General features: G+C 48.2%; 1 protein-coding gene across 1 annotated transcript; it reads right to left on the reverse strand.

Annotated features, from left to right (window-relative positions):
* Positions 1-4,291: 4,291 nt before the first annotated feature.
* Positions 4,292-17,905, reverse strand: LOC130360877 (uncharacterized). Its single transcript, XM_056563421.1, has 2 exons — positions 15,431-17,905; positions 4,292-4,396 (listed from the first exon to the last, which is right to left on the reverse strand). Exon 1 carries the CDS (start codon positions 16,958-16,960, stop codon positions 16,031-16,033), a length of 930 nt encoding a protein of 309 aa, XP_056419396.1. The 5' UTR covers positions 16,961-17,905; the 3' UTR covers positions 4,292-4,396; positions 15,431-16,030.
* Between the last annotated feature and the right edge of the window lie 4,589 nt (positions 17,906-22,494).

The following is a 22,494-nucleotide window of genomic DNA, read 5'->3' on the forward strand; positions in this document are numbered from 1 at the left end:
ACCAGAGCCCGCCGCAAAGCGGGATGGTCTTGCAGCGGCGGTAGCAACAAGGTCGTATCCACCGGCAACGGCTCAACCTCTCTGACTGCTGAGATAGGCGCGGTACAAGGGATTAGACAAGAGCAAGGTCGGATGTAGCAGAAGGTCAGGGCAGGCAGCAAGGATCGTAGTCAGGGGCAACGGCAAGAGGTCTGGAACACTGGCTAGGGATACACAAGGAACGCTTTCACTGGCACAATGGCAACAAGATCCGGCAAGGAAGTGCAGGGGAAGTCAGGTAATATAGGGAGCGCACAGGTGAACACACTAATTAAAACCCATGCACCAATCAGTGGCGCACCGGCCCTTTAAATCGCAAAGAACCGGCGCGCGCGCGCCTTAGGGAGCGGGGCCACGCGCGTCGGGACAGCACAGATGGGGAGCAAGTCTGGTAAGCGGGTCGGGGTGCGCACCGCGAGCGGGCGCGTCCCGCATCGCGAATCGCATCCCGACTAGGGACATTATCGCAGCGCGATCTGACCGGGGCGCTGCGAACAGGAGAACGCTGCGTGCGCTCCGGGGAGGAGCGGGGACCCGGAGCGCTCGGCGTAACAATTGCATTTCCTGAATTTGGACTTCTGCCAGGCCAACAAGAGTCCAAAGTCTGTGCAAGAGATGGGGGGAATGTGCTCTGGACAAGTAGGGAGACACCTAGTGGCAGCTTTTTTTAAACACAAAACATAAAAAACTTCTTTTTTTTTTTTAAACAAAGTACATTAGAAAGATAATTTATTTACCATAAGGAGTGCAATAGGGTAAAATAGTTTTAATGCAATACTCGGAAAACATAAGAGTGGAGGTTAGCGGCAGAGGCAGTCAGTAATATGGAGTCATCCTGCTCCGCTTACTCACACTCACTCGCTGAGCCGTCATTAAATTTGCATATAATGGAGCAAGCGCCCCGACACATGAATGCAGCTTACTGCACGACGCTGCGGCTGAGACATCATGAGGACGGCACCCACGTCATGCTACAACCGTACAGGGGGAACCCCTCCTACTCTCCCTCCACTGTGCCAATAAAGTAAGTACACCCCCTCCGTCAGGACCTTTATACAGGACGATTATTGGGGCCACGGGAAGGCTCAAAAAGCCCTCCGGGCCCTGTGTTTTATTTTGTTTTGTTTCCGCCATTTGCGGTAAAAATGCATGCGGTAATTAGTTGTGGTACCACAACATGTCAACACAGCCTTATAGGGTGGACATCTAAGTGCGTCATTGATTTATTGCTAAATAACCCGTCTCATTGTGAGGATTTAACTCATTTGTGGTTTTGCTGGACACACGTAGGACAATGAGGAAATAGTAGATATACACCTCCCCTCTCTGTATACTGCTGCTATCTCTGTGGGATCAAGACATATAGTAATTATACACCCAGGGCCGGCCTTAGGGGTGTGCGAGCTGTGCGGCCGCACAGGGCGCCATAGCAACAGGGGCGCCGGGTGGCCGACACAGCTCGCACTAGGTATATGTAATTTGTATTGCCCGACGTGCAGTTTTTTTTTTTGCAGGCCGCTCCCTCTCATTCCATTCCCACTACCCTCCCTCAACTGTGTCCCTATGCGGAGGGTCACTTTCCACTTCAGGGCACAGTTTTCTTCATTACACAGGGAGGTTTCACTTACCCCGCCCTCCTATGCGTCTCTGGTTGGCTGGCAGGTGCATTGCCATAGAATGAAATTTGCCATAGAATGAAATGCTTCGCCTCCATCACATCCTATTGGCTCACACTTGTCACGTGACATATTTAACCGTCACGCATCGACGCGCACAGCAGTCTCAGTTTGGCTATCACAGGGCGAGGATCTCCTCTCCCTGTGATAGCTGAAGCTGCACGGAGCTCACATGGGCTCTGTGGCCTGATTCAATCGTGTCACAGAAGCTCATACATTTACTCAGCTCATACGGCTCATACATTTACTCTTTTATTAAATTTACTGTTTTATAGATCTACAGCGCTATCGGGATCCCTATGCCCGATAGCGCTGTCAGCGTGCCTCCCGCCACCGCTAACTACACCCCACGCCCGCAGCTCTACTCCCCGTCCCCCGTTAACGCTCAGGGAGCTGGGAACAGAAAGTAGAGCATCGGGTGCAGGTAAAGTAGTACTGCGCATGCGCGCGCAGCTAAAGCAGTGAAGCACATGCGCAGCACTACGCAAATAGCGTAGGGAGGTAGGTAGGTAGCGTAGCCGTAGATTAGTGTAGGTAGTAAGTTAGCATAGTTTAGTATTAATAGTGAAGGAAAGTTAGGCACCACAACTCCCAGCATGCCCAGACAGCTAAAGGCTACCCAGGCTACCCAGCATTAAATCGGGCCACAGAGCCCATGTGAGCTCCGTGCAGCTTCAGCTATCACAGGGAGAGGAGATCCTCCCCCTGTGATAGCCAAACTGAGACTGCTGTGTGCGTCGATGCGTGACGGTTAAATATGTCACGTGACAAGTGTGAGCCAATAGGATGTGATGGAGGCGGAGCATTTCATTATATGGTAAATTTCATTCTATGGCAATGCACCGGCCCGAGTCTGAAGAGGGATGTCGTGCATGTGACGTCCCTCCGCAGACCCGCACAGGAGGACGTCAGTGACGTCACTCGTCAGGCCGCCGTCGGAGAGAAGCGCAGGACAGGTAAGTGTGTCTATGTGTGTGTGGGTGTCTGTGTGTGTGTGTGTGTGTGAGTCCGGGGGCGGGGGGAACCTGCTTCTACCTAATGTGGGGAACCTCTCTACCTAATGTGGAGAACCTGCTTCTACCTAATGTGGGGAACCTGCTACTACCTAATGTGGGGAACCTGCTTCTACCTAATATGGGGAACCTGCTACTACCTAATGTGGGGGACTATACTGCACCTGATGTGGGGGAACTATACTGCACCTAATGTGGGAGAACTTTACTGCACCTAATGTGGGGGAACTATACTGCACCTAATGTGGGGAACTATACTGCACCTAATGTGGGGGACTATACTGCACCTAATGTGGGGGAACTATACTGCATCTGATTAAGGGGGGCAGGGGACTAGTGAAGGGGTACGTGGGACTGATTAAATATTAAAAAATATATATTTGTCACAAAGATTTTATTTCCTCTTTGTGTACGTTTATGGGTGGGCGCCACAAGGTTAGCTCGCACAGGGCGCCTGAACACCTAAGGCCGGCCCTGTATACACCTCCTGTCTAGCTCTATCTGTATACTGCTGCTATCTCTATGGGATCAGGATATACAGTTGTTATACACCTCTCCTCCAGTTCTATCTGTATACTGCTGCTATCTCGACATCACGACCCCCACCACGGGAACCCAGTGCTCTAAAAATATTGTTTAGAACGACGAGTACTGCATGGAAATCGTCGGGGTCCCAGCAGCGGGACCCCCGTGATCAGACATCTAATTCCCTATCCTTTAGATAGGGGATAAGATGTCTAGGGGCGGAGTACCCCTTTAAGGGCCAGTGCACATACCCAAAAGTTAATCCTTTGCAGCCGTATGACCCCTAGCAAGTTCCCTGCATGAGTCCCATTCTTCAGAAAAAGGCTCGTGCACGGAACCTGCTGGGTGTCCTATGGTTGCCTCGGCAACTGTCCCACCCAGCATCAGCTGCCTCTCCCTGCACCGCATTCTGCAGATCGCGCAGGAGAGCAGCTTTGGACATTTAAAATAAAAATAAAAACTCATGTCATCCATTTTGCTAACACTATTTTTCACACACAGAAATAAAATAAATGAGTCGAACAAGTCAAAGAACTGTTTTAAAAAAGGGGGAACTTTATTTCTTATTTCTTACAATGTTTGTGTAGGGATTTTATGTAACCTCCATCACTCACTAAGAGCGAACAGTAACTAATACTCAGGACAGGAAAAACCTCCAGAGGGGAGGAAACCTGTAGGGAATCCATGGCTACTGTACTGCCCTTCCTCTGGGCATACTAAAGGAGGTTACCTCTAGAATTTGGGCAAAGTGTCTGTGTATGTGCGTGATTCCAGGGGTTATGTCTTCATCCAACTTCTTGCTGTAGGTCCGGAAATGCGACTCCACATGCTGGAAATACTGCATCTAAGATAGGAAAAGAAAAGATAGATTATCTACATGTTTATTATAGAAATGCACATGGAACTGCACTAAAGACCTTTAGGACACAACAATATGACACTTACCGGCAGTCACAGTCATGTGTATGAGTCTCCATTCCCGGGTACAGCGTCCAGCATCGGCCTCTGACTGATGAACAATGAGCAGGAGCCGTGTTATTTCTGCTCAGTGCTGCTCCCTGGTGGACAATGGTTATGACATCACATGTGTGACACGCTGCTCCTCCTGGGAGTTCTATTTGAGTAGTGCTGCTCTCTGATTGGCTGGAAGAAAAAAGAAAAAAAAAAGCTTTTTAACATATTCTGCCTGACTGTTATCTAAGGGATTTTGGGCAATTTTTATTAAAATGGCGCTAATCTCCGTGGTTGCGTTATCTTTGTTTCTTCTAACCAGACACTCAGTATTTGTAATATCATTTGGTGGCCCCAACAGCCTGGGCCCATAGGTTTCTTACACAGATCAGTGCGGCTCCGGGAGGCTCAATGAGCATCGCTGGCTGCCGGGACGTCTGACAAGTGACGTTCCCGACGTTGCGTCCCGGAAGCCAGCGCTGCCCATTGATTTAAAGTGGTTGTGGCTCCTGCTGCCAGTTAAAGGGGTATTCCAGGCCAAAACTTTTTTTTATATATCAACTGGCTCCAGAAAGTTAAACAGATTTGTAAATTAAAGAATATAGAATATAATCACTCCTCCAAGATCTCACCTACAAAAGGTGCATAATGATATTTCAAGAATTGCAAAATTGAAATAGAATTTCAATTTATTAAAAATGTCAATATAAAAAATATGATAAAATATATATCATGGCACTGATATAGGAATAAACCACCACTGGGCCCTAGTGGGGATATTCACATAATATGTAAATTTTAGAACATTATTCACATTTCTGGAAAATAATAAATTGGCATCAATCTAATAGTCCGGCATCCAATGGGTCAATATAGCGGCAGTCAATGTGGTAAATTTGTAAATGTATGGTCTGATCTCAGTTGGACACAAATCAGATTGCTATCAGTCCAATAAATGGAACTGTCACTGACTTCAATATATGTATCACTGTTGTAATTGTTATGATCTCACCAAATCCTGGGAACGCCCGATGAGTACTGCTGTAGTCGTCTGCTGTGATGGTACAGGCAGCGATGTTAGAGCTGTCACCGATCCAGGGGTGCGCTTGGCGTAGCACGTTATGTACCGGCCGTACTCCCCCTCTGTGATGGACAAGCAGATGCAGTGTTGGTATATCGTGGTGTCCCTCGTGGTGGATGAAATCCCGGCGGGGATAGTTCCCTCTACGGCAGGTCAGTTGTATAGTCCAAAGACTCGGACCGGACCAATGGTAAAGGACGGATGTTTGAATCAGTTCGTCTGAAACAGCAAATGCCGCTGTGCCGTGTTCACATTGGATGTATATCCATAAGATGATATAGTGCCTGATGAAATCTATAGCCTAGACGCGTTTCAGGGTACTATAGCCAGTATTAGCTTGACCCTTTCTTCAGTAGGAATAGAGATGTGTGATGTACAGCTTGCTTTTGCTTTCTTAAATATGGTCTCTCACATTTGTAACTAATTAAGAGCACAAGAGAAAACTAAAACTAGACATGGATCAGAGTAAATTCCTTAACCTTGGTCAGGTGTGGCAACTTCTAGGTTCTATAGCCCTATTCATACAGAGAGAAAGAGAACAGCCAGAAGATAAATGCATTGAAAACCAATAAAGGATAACTAGAATTATTGAAAATATTATATATATATATATATATATGTGTGTGTATTTAAAAAACATTCTAACAAAAGCATTCCATAATTGCAACAAAAATAAAAATAATGTGTAATAATAATAATAAAAAAATAATAATAATAATAAGGTGTATACAGGGACGGCCTTAGGTGTTCAGGCGCCCTGTGCGAGCTAACCTTGTGGCGCCCACCCATAAACGTACACAAAGAGGAAATGAAATATTTTTTTATATTTAATCAGTCCCCTGCCCCCCTTAATCAGATGCAGTATAGTTCCCCCACATTAGGTGTAGTATAGTTCCCCCACATTAGGTGTAGTATAGTTCCCCCACATTAGGTGCAGTATAGTTCCCCCACATTAGGTGCAGTATAGTTCCCCCACATTAGGTGCAGTATAGTTTCCCCCACATTAGGTGCAGTATAGTTCCCCCACATTTGGTGCAGTATAGTTCCCCATATTAGGTGCAGTATAGTTCCCCCACATTAGGTGCAGTATAGTTCCCCACATTAGGTTCAGTATAGTTTCCCCCACATTAGGTGCAGTATAGTTCCCCCACATTGGGTGCAGTATAGTTCCCCACATTAAGTGCAGTATAGCTCCCCCACATTAGGTGCAGGATAGTTCCCCACATTAGGTGCATTATAGTTCTCCACATTAGGTTGGCAGTATAGTTCCCCACATTAGGTGCAGTATAGTTCCCCACCTTAGGTTCAGTACAGTTCCCCCACATTGGGTGCAGTATAGTTTCCCACATTAGGTGCAGTACAGTTCCCCCACATTAGGTGCAGTATAGTTCCCCCACATTAGGTGCAGTATAGTTCCCCACATTAGGTAGTAGCAGGTTCCCCACATTAGGTAGAAGCAGGTTCTCCACATTAGGTAGTAGCAGGTTCCCCACATTAGGTAGAAGCAGGTTCTCCACACTAGGTAGTAGCAGGTTCCCCACATTAGGTAGAAGCAGGTTCTCCACACTAGGTAGTAGCAGGCTCCCCACATTAGGTAGTCGCATGTTCCCCTCATTAGGTAGTAGCAGGTTCCCCACATTAGGTAGAAGCAGGTTCCCCACATTAGGTAGAAGCAGGTTCCCCACATTAGGTAGAAGCAGGTTCCCCACATTAGTTAGAGAGGTTCCCCACATTAGGTAGGAGCAGGTTCCCCCCGCCCCCGGACTCACACACACACACACAGACACCCACACACAGACAGACACCCACACATGCACACACACACATAGACACACTTACCTGTCCTGCGCTGCGCTTCTCTCCGACGGCGGCCTGACGAGTGACGTCACTGACGTCCTCCTGTGCGGGTCTGCGGGGGGACGTCACATGCACGACATCCCTCTTCAGACTCGGGCCGGTGCATTGCCATAGAATGAAATTTGCCATAGAATGAAATGCTCCGCCTCCATCACATCCTATTGGCTCACACTTGTCACGTGACATATTTAACCGCCACGCATCGACGCGCACAGCAGTCTCAGTTTGACTATCACAGGGGGAGGATCTCCTCTCCCTGTGATAGCTGAAGCTGCACGGAGCTCACATGGGCTCTTTGGCCCGATTTATTGCTGGGAGTTGTGGTGCCTTCGCTGCACTATGAGCTAAACTACAACTCCTAGCATGCCTGGGTAGCCTTTAGCTGTCTGGGCATGCTGGGAGTTGTGGTGCCTAATTTCCTTTCACTATTAATACTAAACTATTTGCGTAGTGCTGCGCATGTGCATTACTGCTTTAGCTGCGCGCGCATGTGCATTACTACTTTACCTGCACCCGATGGTCTACTTTCTGTTCCCAGCTCCCTGAGCGTTAATGGGGGACGGGGAGTAGAGCTGCGGGCGTGGGGTGTAGTTAGCGGTGGCGGGAGGCACGCTGACAGCGCTATCGGGCATAGGGATCCCGATAGCGCTGTGGATCTATAAAACAGTAAATTTAATAAAAGAGTAAATGTATGAGCCGTATGAGCTGAGTAAATGTATGAGCTTCTGTGACACGATTGAATCAGACCACAGAGCCCATGTGAGCTCCGTGCAGCTTCAGATATCACAGGGAGAGGAGATCCTCGCCCTGTGATAGCCAAACTGAGACTGCTGTGCGCGTCGATGCATGACGGTTAAATATGTCACGTGACAAGTGTGAGCCAATAGGATGTGATGGAGGCGGAGCATTTCATTCTATGGCAAATGTCATTCTATGGCAATGCACCGGCCAGCCAACCAGAGACGCAGAGGAGGGCGGGGTAAGTGAAACCTCCCTGTGTAATGAAGAAAACTGTGCCCTGAAGCGGAATGTGACCCTCCGCATAGGGACACAGTTGAGGGAGGGTAGTGGGAATGGAATGAGAGGGAGCGGCCTGCAAAGCAGAAAACTGTGTCCCTGTGCGGAGGGTCACATTCTGCTACAGGGCACAGTTTTCTTCATTACACCGGCATTTAGCGCTGCGCCCATAACTGCACGTCGGGCAATACAAATTACATATACCTAGTGCGAGCTGTGTCGGCCACCTGGCGCCCCTGTTGCTATGGCACCCTGTGCGGCCGCACAGCTCGCACACCCCTAAGGACGGCCCTGGGTGTATAATTACTATATGTCTTGATCCCACAGAGATAGCAGCAGTATACAGAGAGAGGAGGTGTATATCTACTATTTCCTCATTGTCCTACGTGTGTCCAGCAAAACCACAAATGAGTTAAATCCTCACAATGAGACGGGTTATTTAGCAATAAATCAACAACACACTTAGATGTCCACCCTATAAGACTGTGTTGACATGTTGTGGTACCACAACTAATTACCGCATGCGTTTCTACCGCAAATGGCGGAAAAAAAAAAACAGGGCCTGGAGGGCTTTTTGAGCCTTCCCGTGGCCCCAATAATCGTCCTGTATAAAGGTCCTGATGGAGGGGGTGTACTTACTTTATTGGCACAGTGGAGGGAGAGTAGGAGGGGTTCCCCCTGTACGGTTGTAGCATGACGTGGGTGCCGTCCTCATGATGTCTCTGCCGCTAACCTCCACTCTTATGTTTTCTGAGTATTGCAAAACTACAACTCCCAGCATGCCCGGACAGCCGAAGGCTGTCCGGACATGCTGGAGGTCGTAGTTATGCAACAGCTGGAGACACACTATTTAAATGGGCACTCTCATTAAAACTATTTTATCCTATTGCACTCCTTATGGTAAATAAAATATCTTTCTAATGTACTTTGCGTTAAAAAAAAAGAAGTTTTCTATGTTTTGTGTTTAAAAAAAGCTGCCACTAGGTGTCTCCCTACTTGTCCAGAGCACATTTCCCCCCATCTCTTGCACAGACTTTGGACTCCTGCTGGCCTGGCAGAAGTCCAAAATCAGGAAATGCAATCTGGAGTGCTGAGAGGTGTGTGTGTTTGTGTTTGTGTGTGTGTGCAGCCTTAGCCAATCATAGCTCATCTCACACTGATCTGCTCTGGGCTGTGTGTAGCAGAGTGAGGGAGGAAGTTCTCCCCTGTCTGGCTTCAGATGATGTCACGCCTGCTGGGGAACGCCCCTTCCCAGTCTGTGAATCTGACTGAGACTGAGAAGAAAATACAGAGCAATATCAAGGTAGAAAACTAAAAAATAATAAAAAATTAATGCAGGGGGTGGTTTATCATGATGGGGCAGTGAACTGGGAAGGATTATAAAATTTAACAAGATAATGAGAGGTACTCTTTAAGTGGTGTCCCTTTAAGTGACACCACATTTGCCCTGCCACTTCCTAAAACACATAGGGGGAGATTTATCAAAACCTGTGTAGAGGAAGAGTGGTGCAGTTACCCATAGCAACCAATCAGATTGCTTCTGCACTGCACCGCTCTTCCTCTACACAGGTTTTGATAAATCTCCCCCTATATAGTGATATATTAACATGTAAAAGCACAAAAAAATCTATTATTGTGGTGTCCCGGTACCGTATTGCATACCGTACCTTGTATGGTGGTCCCCAAAGTCAGAGTTACTCCGTTCAGGTAGGGTCCCCCAGGTGGGACAGCCCCTATAATGTTTATGTGTACATATTTAATAATGTATATTAGTATACTTACCTTTGTAGTGTCGCAGGACCTTCAGTCATGTGACTATGTTAATTCCTCTATGGTATGTTGGAGGACCTTTGGAGGCCCTTTGGTCACATGATTACCCATAACCCTTTGTAAATATGATTGACAGAAGTAATGGACCAGTGAGCTTTAGTCCAGCCCAGGGGCGGTTCCAGAGTCTAGTCTCGGGAGGGGCACTATTAGAGTATCATGCGCTGGTCGACATGCCCCCTCCCATAGACTTGCACTGAGGAGGTGCCGTGTGATGTCACAATGGGCGTGGCTATGACATCACAACCCCCACAGCCTGCACCCAGGGTTTGGAACAAAATGTTCAGAACGCCGGGGCACTGGAGTACCCCTTTAAGTATGCATGCAGAATAGTGCCCCACACTAGGTAGGCAGCATAGTTCCCAGTTCCCCCACACTAGGAAGGCAGCATAGTTCCCCCACATTAGGTTGTAGTTCCCCCACATTAGGTTGGCAGTATGTTCCCCCACATTAGGTTGTAGTCCTCCCCCCCCCCCATTAAGTTCGCAGTATAGTTCCCCCACATTTGGTTGTAGTTTCCCCACATTAGGTTGGCAGTATAGTTTCCCCACATTAAGTTGTAGTTCCCCCCCCCATTAGGTTGGCAGTATAGTTCCCCCACATTAGGTTGTAGTTCCCCCACATTAGGTTGGCAATATGTTCCCCCACATTAGGTTGTAGTTCCCCCCCCCCATTAGTTTGACAGTATAGCTCCCCCACATTAGGTAGTAGTCCCCCCCCTCCCATTAGGTTGGCAGTGTAGTTCCCCCACATTAGGTTGTAGTCCCCCCCCCCAATTAGGTTGGCAGTGTAGTTCCCCCACAGTAGGTTGTAGTTCCCCCACATTTGGTTGCAGTTTCCCCACATTAGGTTGGCAATATAGTTTCCCCACATTAAGTTGTAGTTCCCCCCATTAGGTTGGCAGTATGTTCCCCCACATTAGGTTGTAGTCCCCCCCCCCCCCCCAATTAGGTTGGCAGTATAGTTCCAACACATTAGGTTGTAGTTCCCCCCCCCCATTAGGTTGGCAGTATAGTTTCCCCACATTAGGTTGTAGTCCCCCCCCCAATTAGGTTGGCAGTATAGTTCCCCCACATTAGGTTGTAGTTCCCCCACATTAGGTTGGCAGTATAGTTGTGAGTATAGTTGTGATGCCCGTGGTGTAGCACGCTGCAGAAAATAATTTCCAGTATAATAATCAAATATACCAATTGTCACAGAATGGGAAAGCGCTAAAGAAGTTTTTACCATTTAAAACTACAGCTCCCAGTATGACCTAAGTAATGGTAAGGTTATGCTGGGAGTTGTTGTTTCAACCTTGAAAACTGCAAAACTTACAAGTGACTACAGCTCTGATGGGACATAGTGAGGATAATACACAATGATATCAGTGATTACAGTTGACGTCTTCTCTATAGTGAGGAGAATACACAATAATATCAGTGACTACAGGTGACAGCTTTGATGATACATACCGCTGTGACTTTGTCAGCTAAATCTTCTCTCTGCAGAAAATGACGCCCAGATGGCTCCTTAATTTGTCAGCGGATTCTGATCCTCTATATGAAAACAATAATTATTATAATACTGCTAAACACCGTATCCTCTGAATACCCCACACTGCACCCTCTGAATATAATACTACCACACACTGTACCCTCTGAATATAATACTACCACACACTGTACCCTCTGAATATAATACTACCACACACTGCACCCTCTGAATATAATACTACCACACACTGTATCCTCTGAATATAATACTACCACACACTGCACCCTCTGAATATAATACTACCACACACTGCACCCTCTGAATATAATACTACCACACACTGCACTCCCTGAATATAATACTACCACACACTGCACTTCCTGAATATAATACTACCACACACTGCACCCTCTGAATATAATACTACCACACACTGCACCCTCTGAATATAATACTACCACACACTGCACTCCCTGAATATAATACTACCACACACTGCACTCCCTGAATATAATACTACCACACACTGCACTCCCTGAATATAATACTACCACACACTGCACCCTCTGAATATAATACTACCACACACTGCACCCTCTGAATATAATACTACCACACACTGTACCCTCTGAATATAATACTACCACACACTGCACCCTCTGAATATAATACTACCACACACTGCGCTCCCTGAATATAATACTATCACACACTGCGCTCTCTGAATATAATACTACCACACACTGCACTCCCGGAATATAATACTACCACACACTGCACTCCCTGAATATAATACTACCACACACTGCGCTCTCTGAATATAATACTGCCACACACTGTACTCTCTGAATATAATACTACCACACACTGCACTCCCTGAATATAATACTACCACACACTGTATCCTCTGAATATAATACTACCACACACTGCACCCTCTGAATATAATACTACCACACACTGCGCTCTCTGAATATAATACTACCACACACTGCACCCTCTGAATATAATACTACCACACACTGTATCCTCTGAATAAAATACTATCATACACTGCGCTCTCTGAATATAATACTACCACACACTGTACCATTTGAATATAACCTTGCCGTGCAGTGCACCCTCTGAATACAATACTGTAATGTATCGTGGCCCATAAAAATCGTACCAACCCTGAAATTCCTTTATAATATACACCATACCTCTAAAATACAAAACACTCTGTGCCTTCACATATAGTAATAATGCCCCATCATGTGCCCCCACATATACTAATTATGGCCCCTCCTGCGCCCCCCGAAATATTAATAATGTCTGTCCTGTTCCCCCCACATAATAAAAATGCCCTCTGTCCTGTGCACCTAACATATAATGCCACCTATGTTGTGCCATTCACATATAATGCCCTCTGTCCTGTGCCCCACACATATAATGCCCCCTGTGCTGTGCCCCTTACATATAATGTCCCCCTGTGCTGTGCCCCTAACATAATGCCCCCTGTGCTGTGCCCCTTACATATAATGCCCCTGTACTGGGCCCCTTACATATAATGCCCCTTACATATAATACCCCTGTGCTGTGCCCCTTACATATAATGCCCCCTGTGCTGTACCCCTTACATATAATGCCCTGTGCTGGGCCCCTTACATATAATGCTCCTTACATATAATGCCCATGTGCTGTGCCCCTTACATATAATGCCCCCTGTGCTGTGCCAATTACATATAATGCCCCTGTGCTGGGCCCCTTACATATAACGCCCCTTACATATAATGCCCCTGTCCTGTGCCCCTTACATATAATGCCCCCTGTGCTGTGCCCCTTACATATAATGCCCCTGTGCTGTGCCCCTTACATATAATGCCCCTGTGCTGTACCCTTTACATATATTGCCCCCTGTGCTGTGCCCCTAACATATAATGCCCCCTGTGCTGTGCCCCTTACATATAATGCCCCTGTGCTGGGCCCCTTACATATAATGCCCCTGTGCTGGACCCCTTACATATAATGCCCCTGTGCTGTGACCCTTACATATAATGACCCTGTGCTGTGTCCCTTACATATAATGCCCCTGTGCTGTGCCCCTTACATATAATGCCCCCTATGCTGTGCCCCTTACATATAATGCCCCTGTGCTGTGCCCCTTAAATATAATGCCCCTGTGCTGTGCCCCTTACATATAATGTCCAATGTGCTGTGCCCCTAACATATAATGCCCCCTGTGCTGTGCCACTTACATATAATGCCCCTGTGCTGTGCCCCTTACATATAATGCCCCTGTGCTGGGCCCCTTACATATAATGCCCCTGTGCTGGGCCCCTTACATATAATGCCCCTTACATATAATGCCCCTGTACTGTGACCCTTACATATAATGCCCCTGTGCTGGGCCCCTTACATATAATGCACCTGTGCTGGGCCCCTTACATATAATGCCCCTTACATATAATGCCCCTGTGCTGTACCCCTTACATATAATGCCCCTGTGCTGTGCCCCTTACATATAATGCCCCCTGTGCTGTGCCCCTTACATATAATGCCCCCTGTGCTGTGCCCCTTACATATAATGCCCCTGTGCTGTGCACCTTACATATAATGCCCCCTGTGCTGTGCACCTTACATATAATGCCCCCTGTGCTGTGCCCCTTACATATAATGCCCCTGTGCTAGGCTCCTTACATATAATGCCCCATGTGCTGGGCCCCTTACATATAATGCCCCTGTGCTGTGCCCCTTACATATAATGCCCCTGTGCTGTGTCCCTTACATATAATGCCCCTGTGCTGTGCCCCTTACATATAATGCCCCTGTGCTGGGCCCCTTACATATAATGCCCCTGTGCTGGGCCCCTTACATATAATGCCCCTGTGCTGGGCCCCTTACATATAATGCCCCTGTGCTGGGCCCCTTACATATAATGCCCCTGTGCTGGGCCCCTTACATATAATGCCCCTGTGCTTTGCCCCTTAAATATAATGACCCTGTGCTTTGCCCCTGACATATAATGCCCCTGTGCTGTGTCCCTCATATAATGCTCTCATCATGTGCCCCTCACATATACTGCCCCCTGTCCTGTGCCCCTAACATATAATGCCCCCAGTGACATGCCCCTTACATATAATGCCCCCTGTCCTGCCCCACAGGGGGCATCATATGTGAGGGACACATGACAGAAGCATTATACCTGAAGGGCACATGATGATGATGGGGCATTATATGTGAGGGGCACAGCACAGGGGGCATTATATGTGAAGAGCACATGACAGGGGACTCCCTGTCATGTGCTCTTCACATATAATGCCACCCTGTCATGGGCACCTCAAATTAAATGTATCCTTTTTTGCACCCCCTAAGTTTTTTAATTGCCCCCTGACCTCAGTGCCATATAGTTGTGCCAAACAGTTTACAAAAAATGCATACACTTCTGTTTCGTTCCCCCGCTGAGCAGCTCTCTTCTTCCGTGCACAGACTATGCAGACAGGTTAGTGCCGAGGCGCGGTGACGGGATCTTCAGGTGCTGTGACGTCATCGCGCCGATGATCGCCGATCACGTCCCAGCGGCGAGAAGGGTAAACTAATGAGTGAATGGTGGAGCGGGAGCTGACAGCTCCCGCTCCACCATGTTAGAAATCGGGGGGGCAGAAATCTCGGGGGGGTGGGGGCAATTGCCCCGTTGTCCCCCACCTGGATCCGCCACTGGTCCAGCCCCTGCCCATATAAGGGAGCTGTGGCCAGTGATCGCTCTCTTGGGTTGCTGCTCTCATGGATGCCGGACTAGCAGGACGGATTTGCGCAACTTTCAAAGACTGCCCGGAACACTTCACGCCTACCACATCATAAGCCCTCCCCCCACCTCTCCCAATAATGACAGACAACATTATTCTTTTACTGGGCTGGGTGGTGGTCACAGCTCAATTTATTACATAACAAATAAGAAACTCTATAACTGCTGCATTGCAGCAACCTACCTACTTCAGCCGAAGCGGTATTGCCAGCCGCCGGACTCCCGGCGGGCAAAAGTGCCTAGGGCCGTCACTTCTCAAATCTCCTCTCCTCAAGCCAGCTGTGACTTGCATACAAAGAAAATACAGTCAGTAAACAATAGACAGCAAACAGTAACTGTCCAAGTAACAAAGTGCAAAAGTAAAAAGTGCCCGTAAAGTAATATAAACATCATGTATATATATATGTGAAAAATTAACAACCATTTATTATTTTTGTTTATTTTTTATTTTTATTTTTTTATAAGGGGTAACAAGTAACCATGCACCTCACAACAAAGTGCACAGCCGCTAAGAATACAAAAATTATACAAACAAATTGAAACAACAGGGAGGGAGGGAAGCTGTCTTCTCAGGAGCGCTGGTGAGCACAAAAGGAATCACCAGGGGGTGGGGTGGACCTAATAATATCCTGGGCGTGCCTTTATTCCCCTCCTACAACCCGGGAAAGCAGGGGGGAGGGGGAACTATACTGTGCTCTATGTTAACCCCTGCCGTTCCGTACAGTCAGGGCTACCTATCCCTAAACGGGCACGTAACCTACAGACTGCCCGGAACACTTCACGCCTACCACATCATAAGCCACTCAGGCGGCCACAACTCAGCACACCATTCCCCTTGAAAAAAGGCACCAAAACCCACGGAGCCAGCCGCATCCGTGAACAATTGAAGCTCAGCATTGGACAACTCTTCCCCCAACCAACACGTGTGACCATTATACTTCCTCAAAAACTCTCTCCACACCAAAACATATGAACGCATTTGCTTTGAAATGTGGATATGATGAGAAGGGCAAGAAACGCCCTTGGTGGCCAATGACAATCGCCTAGAAAAAACACGACCCATGGGCATGACATGGCAAGCAAAAACCAAATGTCCCAATAAAACCTGCACTTGTCGCAGCGTCACTTTTCGCACACCACAAAAACTTTCAACCAATAAGAGCAAACTCTCCAACTTCTCTGCCGGTAGTCTAAAAACCATTGCCACAGAATCTATTTCTATACGCAAAAACGAAATAACTGTGGAAGGGCCTTCCGTCTTCTCAGCAGACAAAGGCACACCAAACTTCTGCATGAAAAAACGAAAAGTATCCAACAAAAAAACACATCTGGGAGACCCATCCGGGCCAACAAACAAAAAATCATCCAGATAGTGAATAACCGAACGGCTGCCTGTCTCAAAACGGACAACCCACTCCAAAAACGATCCAAACATCTCAAAATACCGGCAGGAAATAGCACAACCCATAGGCAGGCAAACATCATAATAAAAAGCCCCATCCACACGGCAACCCAGTAAGTGATAGCATTCCGGATGCACTGGCAACAAGCGAAAAGCCGATTCAATGTCAGACTTTGCCATCAATGCCCCTTCCCCAACACCCCGAACCAGGGCCACCACCCGGTCAAAGGAAACATAAGAAACCGTTGCATCCTCTTTAGAAATACCATCATTCACCGAGGAACCTTTCGTATACGAAAGGTGGTGAATCATGCGAAACTTCCCGACCTCCTTCTTAGGGACAACCGCAGGGGGGGACACCCGCAAATTATAAAAAAGGGGGGGACATAAAAGGCCCCTCAAAACGGCCTAAAGAAACCTCCTTACCAATTTTCTCCCGTAGCACCTCAGGGTGCTCCCTGGCCGACTTCAAGTTGTCAGGGTAGGAAGGAGAAACCTGTCCTAAAATAAACGGAATAAAGAAACCATGACGAAAACCCTCTAACAAGACTAAAGCATCCTCCTTATTGGGGTACTGATCTAACCACGGGCACATCATGTCCACGTTCACCGGGGTCCTTCAGCAACAGAGGGCGCCCGGCCGGGCTGCTTGGCAGCCCGCTGACACCTGTCTACAGCGTGAGACCCCCCGCATGCAGAACACTCATGCTTGTATTTACACAAGCTGAGGAAACGACAATGTCCCTCATTAAATAACCAGCAAGCCCCGGGTCGACGCACGGCCGCCGGCCCGGTAGTCCCCGTTTGACCAGCGGCTCCCTGCTGAAAGGGCTGCGCCCTCTGAGCCATCATCAAACGCAACCAAACATCGGTCGCCTTAACTCAACAACCAACATCCGGCTGCAAAGACAAGCGGCGACGAAATTCCTCGTCATACCGCCACCACGCAGAGCCCCATGAGCCTTATAAGCACTATACACCGAGTCCATGTAAATAAAAAGCTCGGAGCACCGCTCCGGATGCTTTTCACCCATTATAGACCCCAAAACTGCAAATGCCTGTAACCAATTGCCCATGGTCTTCGCCACTTTAGTCCTAGAGGGAGAAGTTTTTTCCGACTGGGGCATGCGTTCCTTGTCAATCGTATGTTGGTCCGCAGACACCAGCGACCACAGATCAACATACTGGTTAGACCAAATTTTCTCCTTCCCCGCTTCATCAACATGCACACCTAAGGGGCTAACACCACAAAAAACTGAATTCTTATACACTTCAACCCTAACCGGGGATGCCTTACGGGCCACCGCCGGAACCACACGTTCCGCCGGCTTGTTGTTAACTAGACTAGATAAAACAGATTTAAGCGTAGACAATAAAGCAGCAGGCCCATTTCCCTGTCCCCACGCACCCGTAAAAACAAACTCACCGGTCTGCGCAGGAACAACAGGAGGTGGAACCGGATCAGATGCAGGAACTGGAACAGCAACCGGCACAGGAGCCGGATCAGACACCGCACGGGGCCGACTGCCACCGTGGGAGGCCCGCTTCAGGGACCTTGAATGATGACTCCGCCCCTCGCGCCTGCGAGAGCGGCGCTCCCGACTCCCTGAGCGATACGAGCTGGGACCAGATGATGAAGGAGACCGCCATCGGGACGAGTGGGACCTACGGGAGCGCACCCTACTCCTAGACTCCCGGCGGGAACACCTGCGGTGATGCCTACACGACCCAACAGATCTGCTCCATCCGGAGTGGCCAGATCCCCGTGAGGACGACCGCGACCGTCTAGGACGGGAACGGCCCACTGACCTACAAGGTACTCGGTCACGCGGTGGCTGACTGACTTGCCGCACATTGTCAACAAAAAGCAAAGGGGAACTAGCAGCAGCATCTAAAGGAGGCGGGTCATCAGACTGGGGCCCCAAATTATCACTAGCATCCTCATAAGGAGGATCCACACTACCAATCCCTAGGACAGGTGGCTGCGGAGGGTCCCCAGCTACTACAGGAACACCCTGGGGTCTAATGGGAACCCGGGCAGTGGCAATAGGGGTATCAGGGATCTCCTCAGCAGAGGAGGAAGCATTAGAGGGAGCAGGGGCACCAGCACCCATTATAGCTGGCAGTACAGGGGTTAACTCTGGCCGGGAAACTAAGGCAGGCCGCACTGAAATACCTGTGACTGCCGGGACCTGCAGGGAAGCGCGCGAAGCAGCTGAAGAACTTCCCCCAGCTTCCTGGCTCACATGACCCGGAAGGGGCGGAGCTACGGCCCGGGCCGCGGCCACTGCCGCACCAGGGCCCGAAACTATAGCTGAGGAGGCTATGTCGGCAGCAAAGCGCCCCCTCCTGGAACCAGCAGAAGACCCAGGGGGACTGGGGCTCAGACGCGCCGGAGGGCGCGATGCCCGAGCGGTCCGTCGCCCACGCACAGCAGGACCTACTGGCCGGGATCCACTAACAGCCGCAGCAGCAGGAAGCCCTAGCCCAGCCAAGAGCTGAGATAAGACGCCTGGGTCAGCCAACACCCGCTCCCGGATAGCAGTCCACACAGCCTCGTCAGCCATCTACGGAGCAAGCTGTCCTCTCAGGAGCGCTGGTGAGCACAAAAGGAATCACCAGGGGGTGGGGTGGACCTAAATATACCCTGGGCGTGCCTTTATTCCCCTCCTACAACCCGGGAAAGCAGGGGGGAGGGGGAACTATACTGGGCTCTATGTTAACCCCTGCCGTTCCGTACAGTCAGGGCTACCTATCCCTAAACGGGCAGGTAACCTACAGACAAGCAAGGCCAGAAGACTGCCGGCCTCAGCCTGAAACTAAACTGTGAGTTCTAAACTAATCCCCGCTAAAGCTAGCGTGACTGCTGGACCTCAACTAAATTCCCTAAATCCAGCGGAACAGCGCATATCAGTCTATGGACTCTAAAACGCTTAAGGTCCCAACCACTGTCAATCTCTAAGAGACTTTGCCTGTATAGAGACTGTTCCTGTTATGAAGCCTGCATAAAATCTTCAGTGAAAGTTCAGACTGTTTTCAGCAAACTCTCCGGTTGTGGACATTCAATTATTCCTTACCTCCCTATCGCTCTTGGGAAGGGTGGTGGTTGGACAAGCACTGCAGAGGAGCCCACACCCTGGCATCACGAATTGTAAGGGTTAATCAGACACCGTTTAATTACCGCACAGCTACACCCCATATACCCTACACCCAGGGCTATCACATTATAATAATACACATTGGGGGAGATGTATGAAAACCTGTCCAGAAGAAAAGTTGCCCAGTTGCCCATAGCAACCAATCAGATCGCTCCTTTCACTTTTCAGAAGCTTTTTAAAAATGAAAGAAGCGATCTGATTGGTTGTTATGGGCAACTGGGCAACTTTTCCTCTTCACAGGTTTTCATAAATCTCCCTCAGTGTTTTGTCCCCCTTTAAGGGCCAGTGCACATACCCAAAAGTTAATCCTTTGCAACCGTATGACCCCTAGCAAGTTCCCTACATGAGTCCCATTCTTCAGAAAAAGGCTCGTGCACGGAACCTGCTGGGTGTCCTACGGTTGCCTCGGCAACTGTCCCACCCAGCATCAGCTGCCTCTCCCTGCACCGCATTCTGCAGATCGCGCAGGAGAGCAGCTTTGGACATTTAAAATAAAAAATAAAAACTCATGTCATCCATTTTGCTAACACTATTTTTCACACACAGAAATAAAATAAATGAGTCAAACAAGTCAAAGAACTGTTTTAAAAAAGGGGGAACTTTATTTCTTATTTCTTACAATGTTTGTGTAGGGATTTTATGTAACCTCCATCACTCACTAAGAGCGAACAGTAACTAATACTCAGGACAGGAAAAACCTCCAGAGGGGAGGAAACCTGTAGGGAATCCATGGCTACTGTACTGCCCTTCCTCTGGGCATACTAAAGGAGGTTACCTCTAGAATTTGGGCAAAGTGTCTGTGTCTGTGCGTGATTCCAGGGGTTATGTCTTCATCCAACTTCTTGCTGTAGGTCCGGAAATGCGACTCCACATGCTGGAAATACTGCATCTAAGATAGGAAAAGAAAAGATAGATTATCTACATGTTTATTATAGAAATGCACATGGAACTGCACTAAAGACCTTTAGGACACAACAATATGACACTTACCGGCAGTCACAGTCATGTGTATGAGTCTCCATTCCCGGGTACAGCGTCCAGCATCGGCCTCTGACTGATGAACAATGAGCAGGAGCCGTGTTATTTCTGCTCAGTGCTGCTCCCTGGTGGACAATGGTTATGACATCACATGTGTGACACGCTGCTCCTCCTGGGAGTTCTATTTGAGTAGTGCTGCTCTCTGATTGGCTGAAAAAAATAAAGCTTTTTAACATATTCTGCCTGACTGTTATCTAAGGGATTTTTGGCAATTTTTATTAAAATGGCGCTACTCTCCGTGGGTGTGTTATCTTTGTTTCTCCTAACCAGACACTCAGTATTTGTAATATCATTTGGTGGCCCCAACAGCCTGGGCCCATAGGTTTCTTACACAGATCAGTGCGGCTCCGGGAGGCTCAATGAGCATCGCGTGACGTTCCCGACATTGCGTCCCGGAAAACAGCGCTGCTCATTGATTTAAAGTGGTTGTGGCTCCTGCTGCCAGTTAAAGGGGTATTCCAGGCCAAAACTTTTTTATATATATCAACTGGCTCCGGAAAGTTTAAACAGATTTGTAAATCACTTTTATTAAAAAATCTTAATCCTTCCAATAGTTATTAGCTTCTGAAGTTGAGTTGTTGTTTTCTGTCTAACTGCTCTCTGATGACTCACGTCCCGGGAGCTGTGCAGCTCCTATGGGGATATTCTCCCATCATGCACAGCTCCCGGGACGTGACATCATCATTGAGCAGTTAGACAGAAAACTTCAGAAGCTAATAACTATTGGAAGGATTAAGATTTTTTTAATAGAAGTAATTTACAAATCTGTTTAACTTTCCGGAGCCAGTTGATATATATATAAAAAAGGTTTGCCTGGAATACCCCTTTAACCCCTTAAGGACCAAGGACGTACCGGTACGTCCTTGGTCCTGCTCTTCTGATATAACGCGGGGTTTAACAGTAACCTCACGTCATATCACGGCGGGCCCGGCGTCATAGTGAAGCCGTGACCCGCCTTTAATAGCGCGCAGCGCCGATCGCGGCGCCGCGCGCTATTAACCCTTTTAGCCGCGCGGCTAAAAGTGAAAGTGAAAGTTCCCCGCTAGCTCAGTCGGGCTGTTCGGGATAGCCGCGGCTAATCGCGGCATCCCGAACAGCTGACAGGACAGCGGGAGGGCCCCTTCCTGCCTCCTCGCTGTCCGATCGCCGAATGACTGCTCAGTGCCTGAGATCCAGGCATGAGCAGTCATGCGGCAGAATCGTTGATCACTGGTTTCTTATGAGAAACCAGTGATCAACATAGAAGATCAGTGTGTGCAGTGTTATAGGTCCCTATGGGATAACATTGATCAATGTGTGCAGTGTTATAGGTCCCTATGGGATAACAATGATCAGTGTGTGCAGTGTTATAGGTCCCTATGGGATAACAATGATCAGTGTGTGCAGTGTTATAGGTCCCTATGGGACCTATAACACTGCAAAAAAAAAGTGGAAAAAAAAAGTGAATAAAGATCATTTAACTCCTCCCCTATTAAAAGTTTGAATCACCCCCCTTTTCCAATAATAAAAAAAACACAGTGTAAATAAAAATAAAAATAAACATATATGGTATCACCGCGTGCGGAAATGTCCGAATTATAAAAATATATCATTAATTAAACCGCTCGGTCAATGGCGTGCGCGCAAAAAAATTCCAAAGTCCAAAATAGT

Source organism: Hyla sarda, chromosome 3 (assembly GCF_029499605.1).
Source record: "Hyla sarda isolate aHylSar1 chromosome 3, aHylSar1.hap1, whole genome shotgun sequence".
Lineage (NCBI taxonomy): Eukaryota > Metazoa > Chordata > Amphibia > Anura > Hylidae > Hyla > Hyla sarda.

What these genes read in the sequence shown, in the direction of transcription:
- LOC130360877 (XM_056563421.1), bottom strand. Translation starts at nt 16,960, where the DNA reads ATGATTCACCACCTTTCGTATACGAAAGGTTCCTCGGTGAATGATGGT.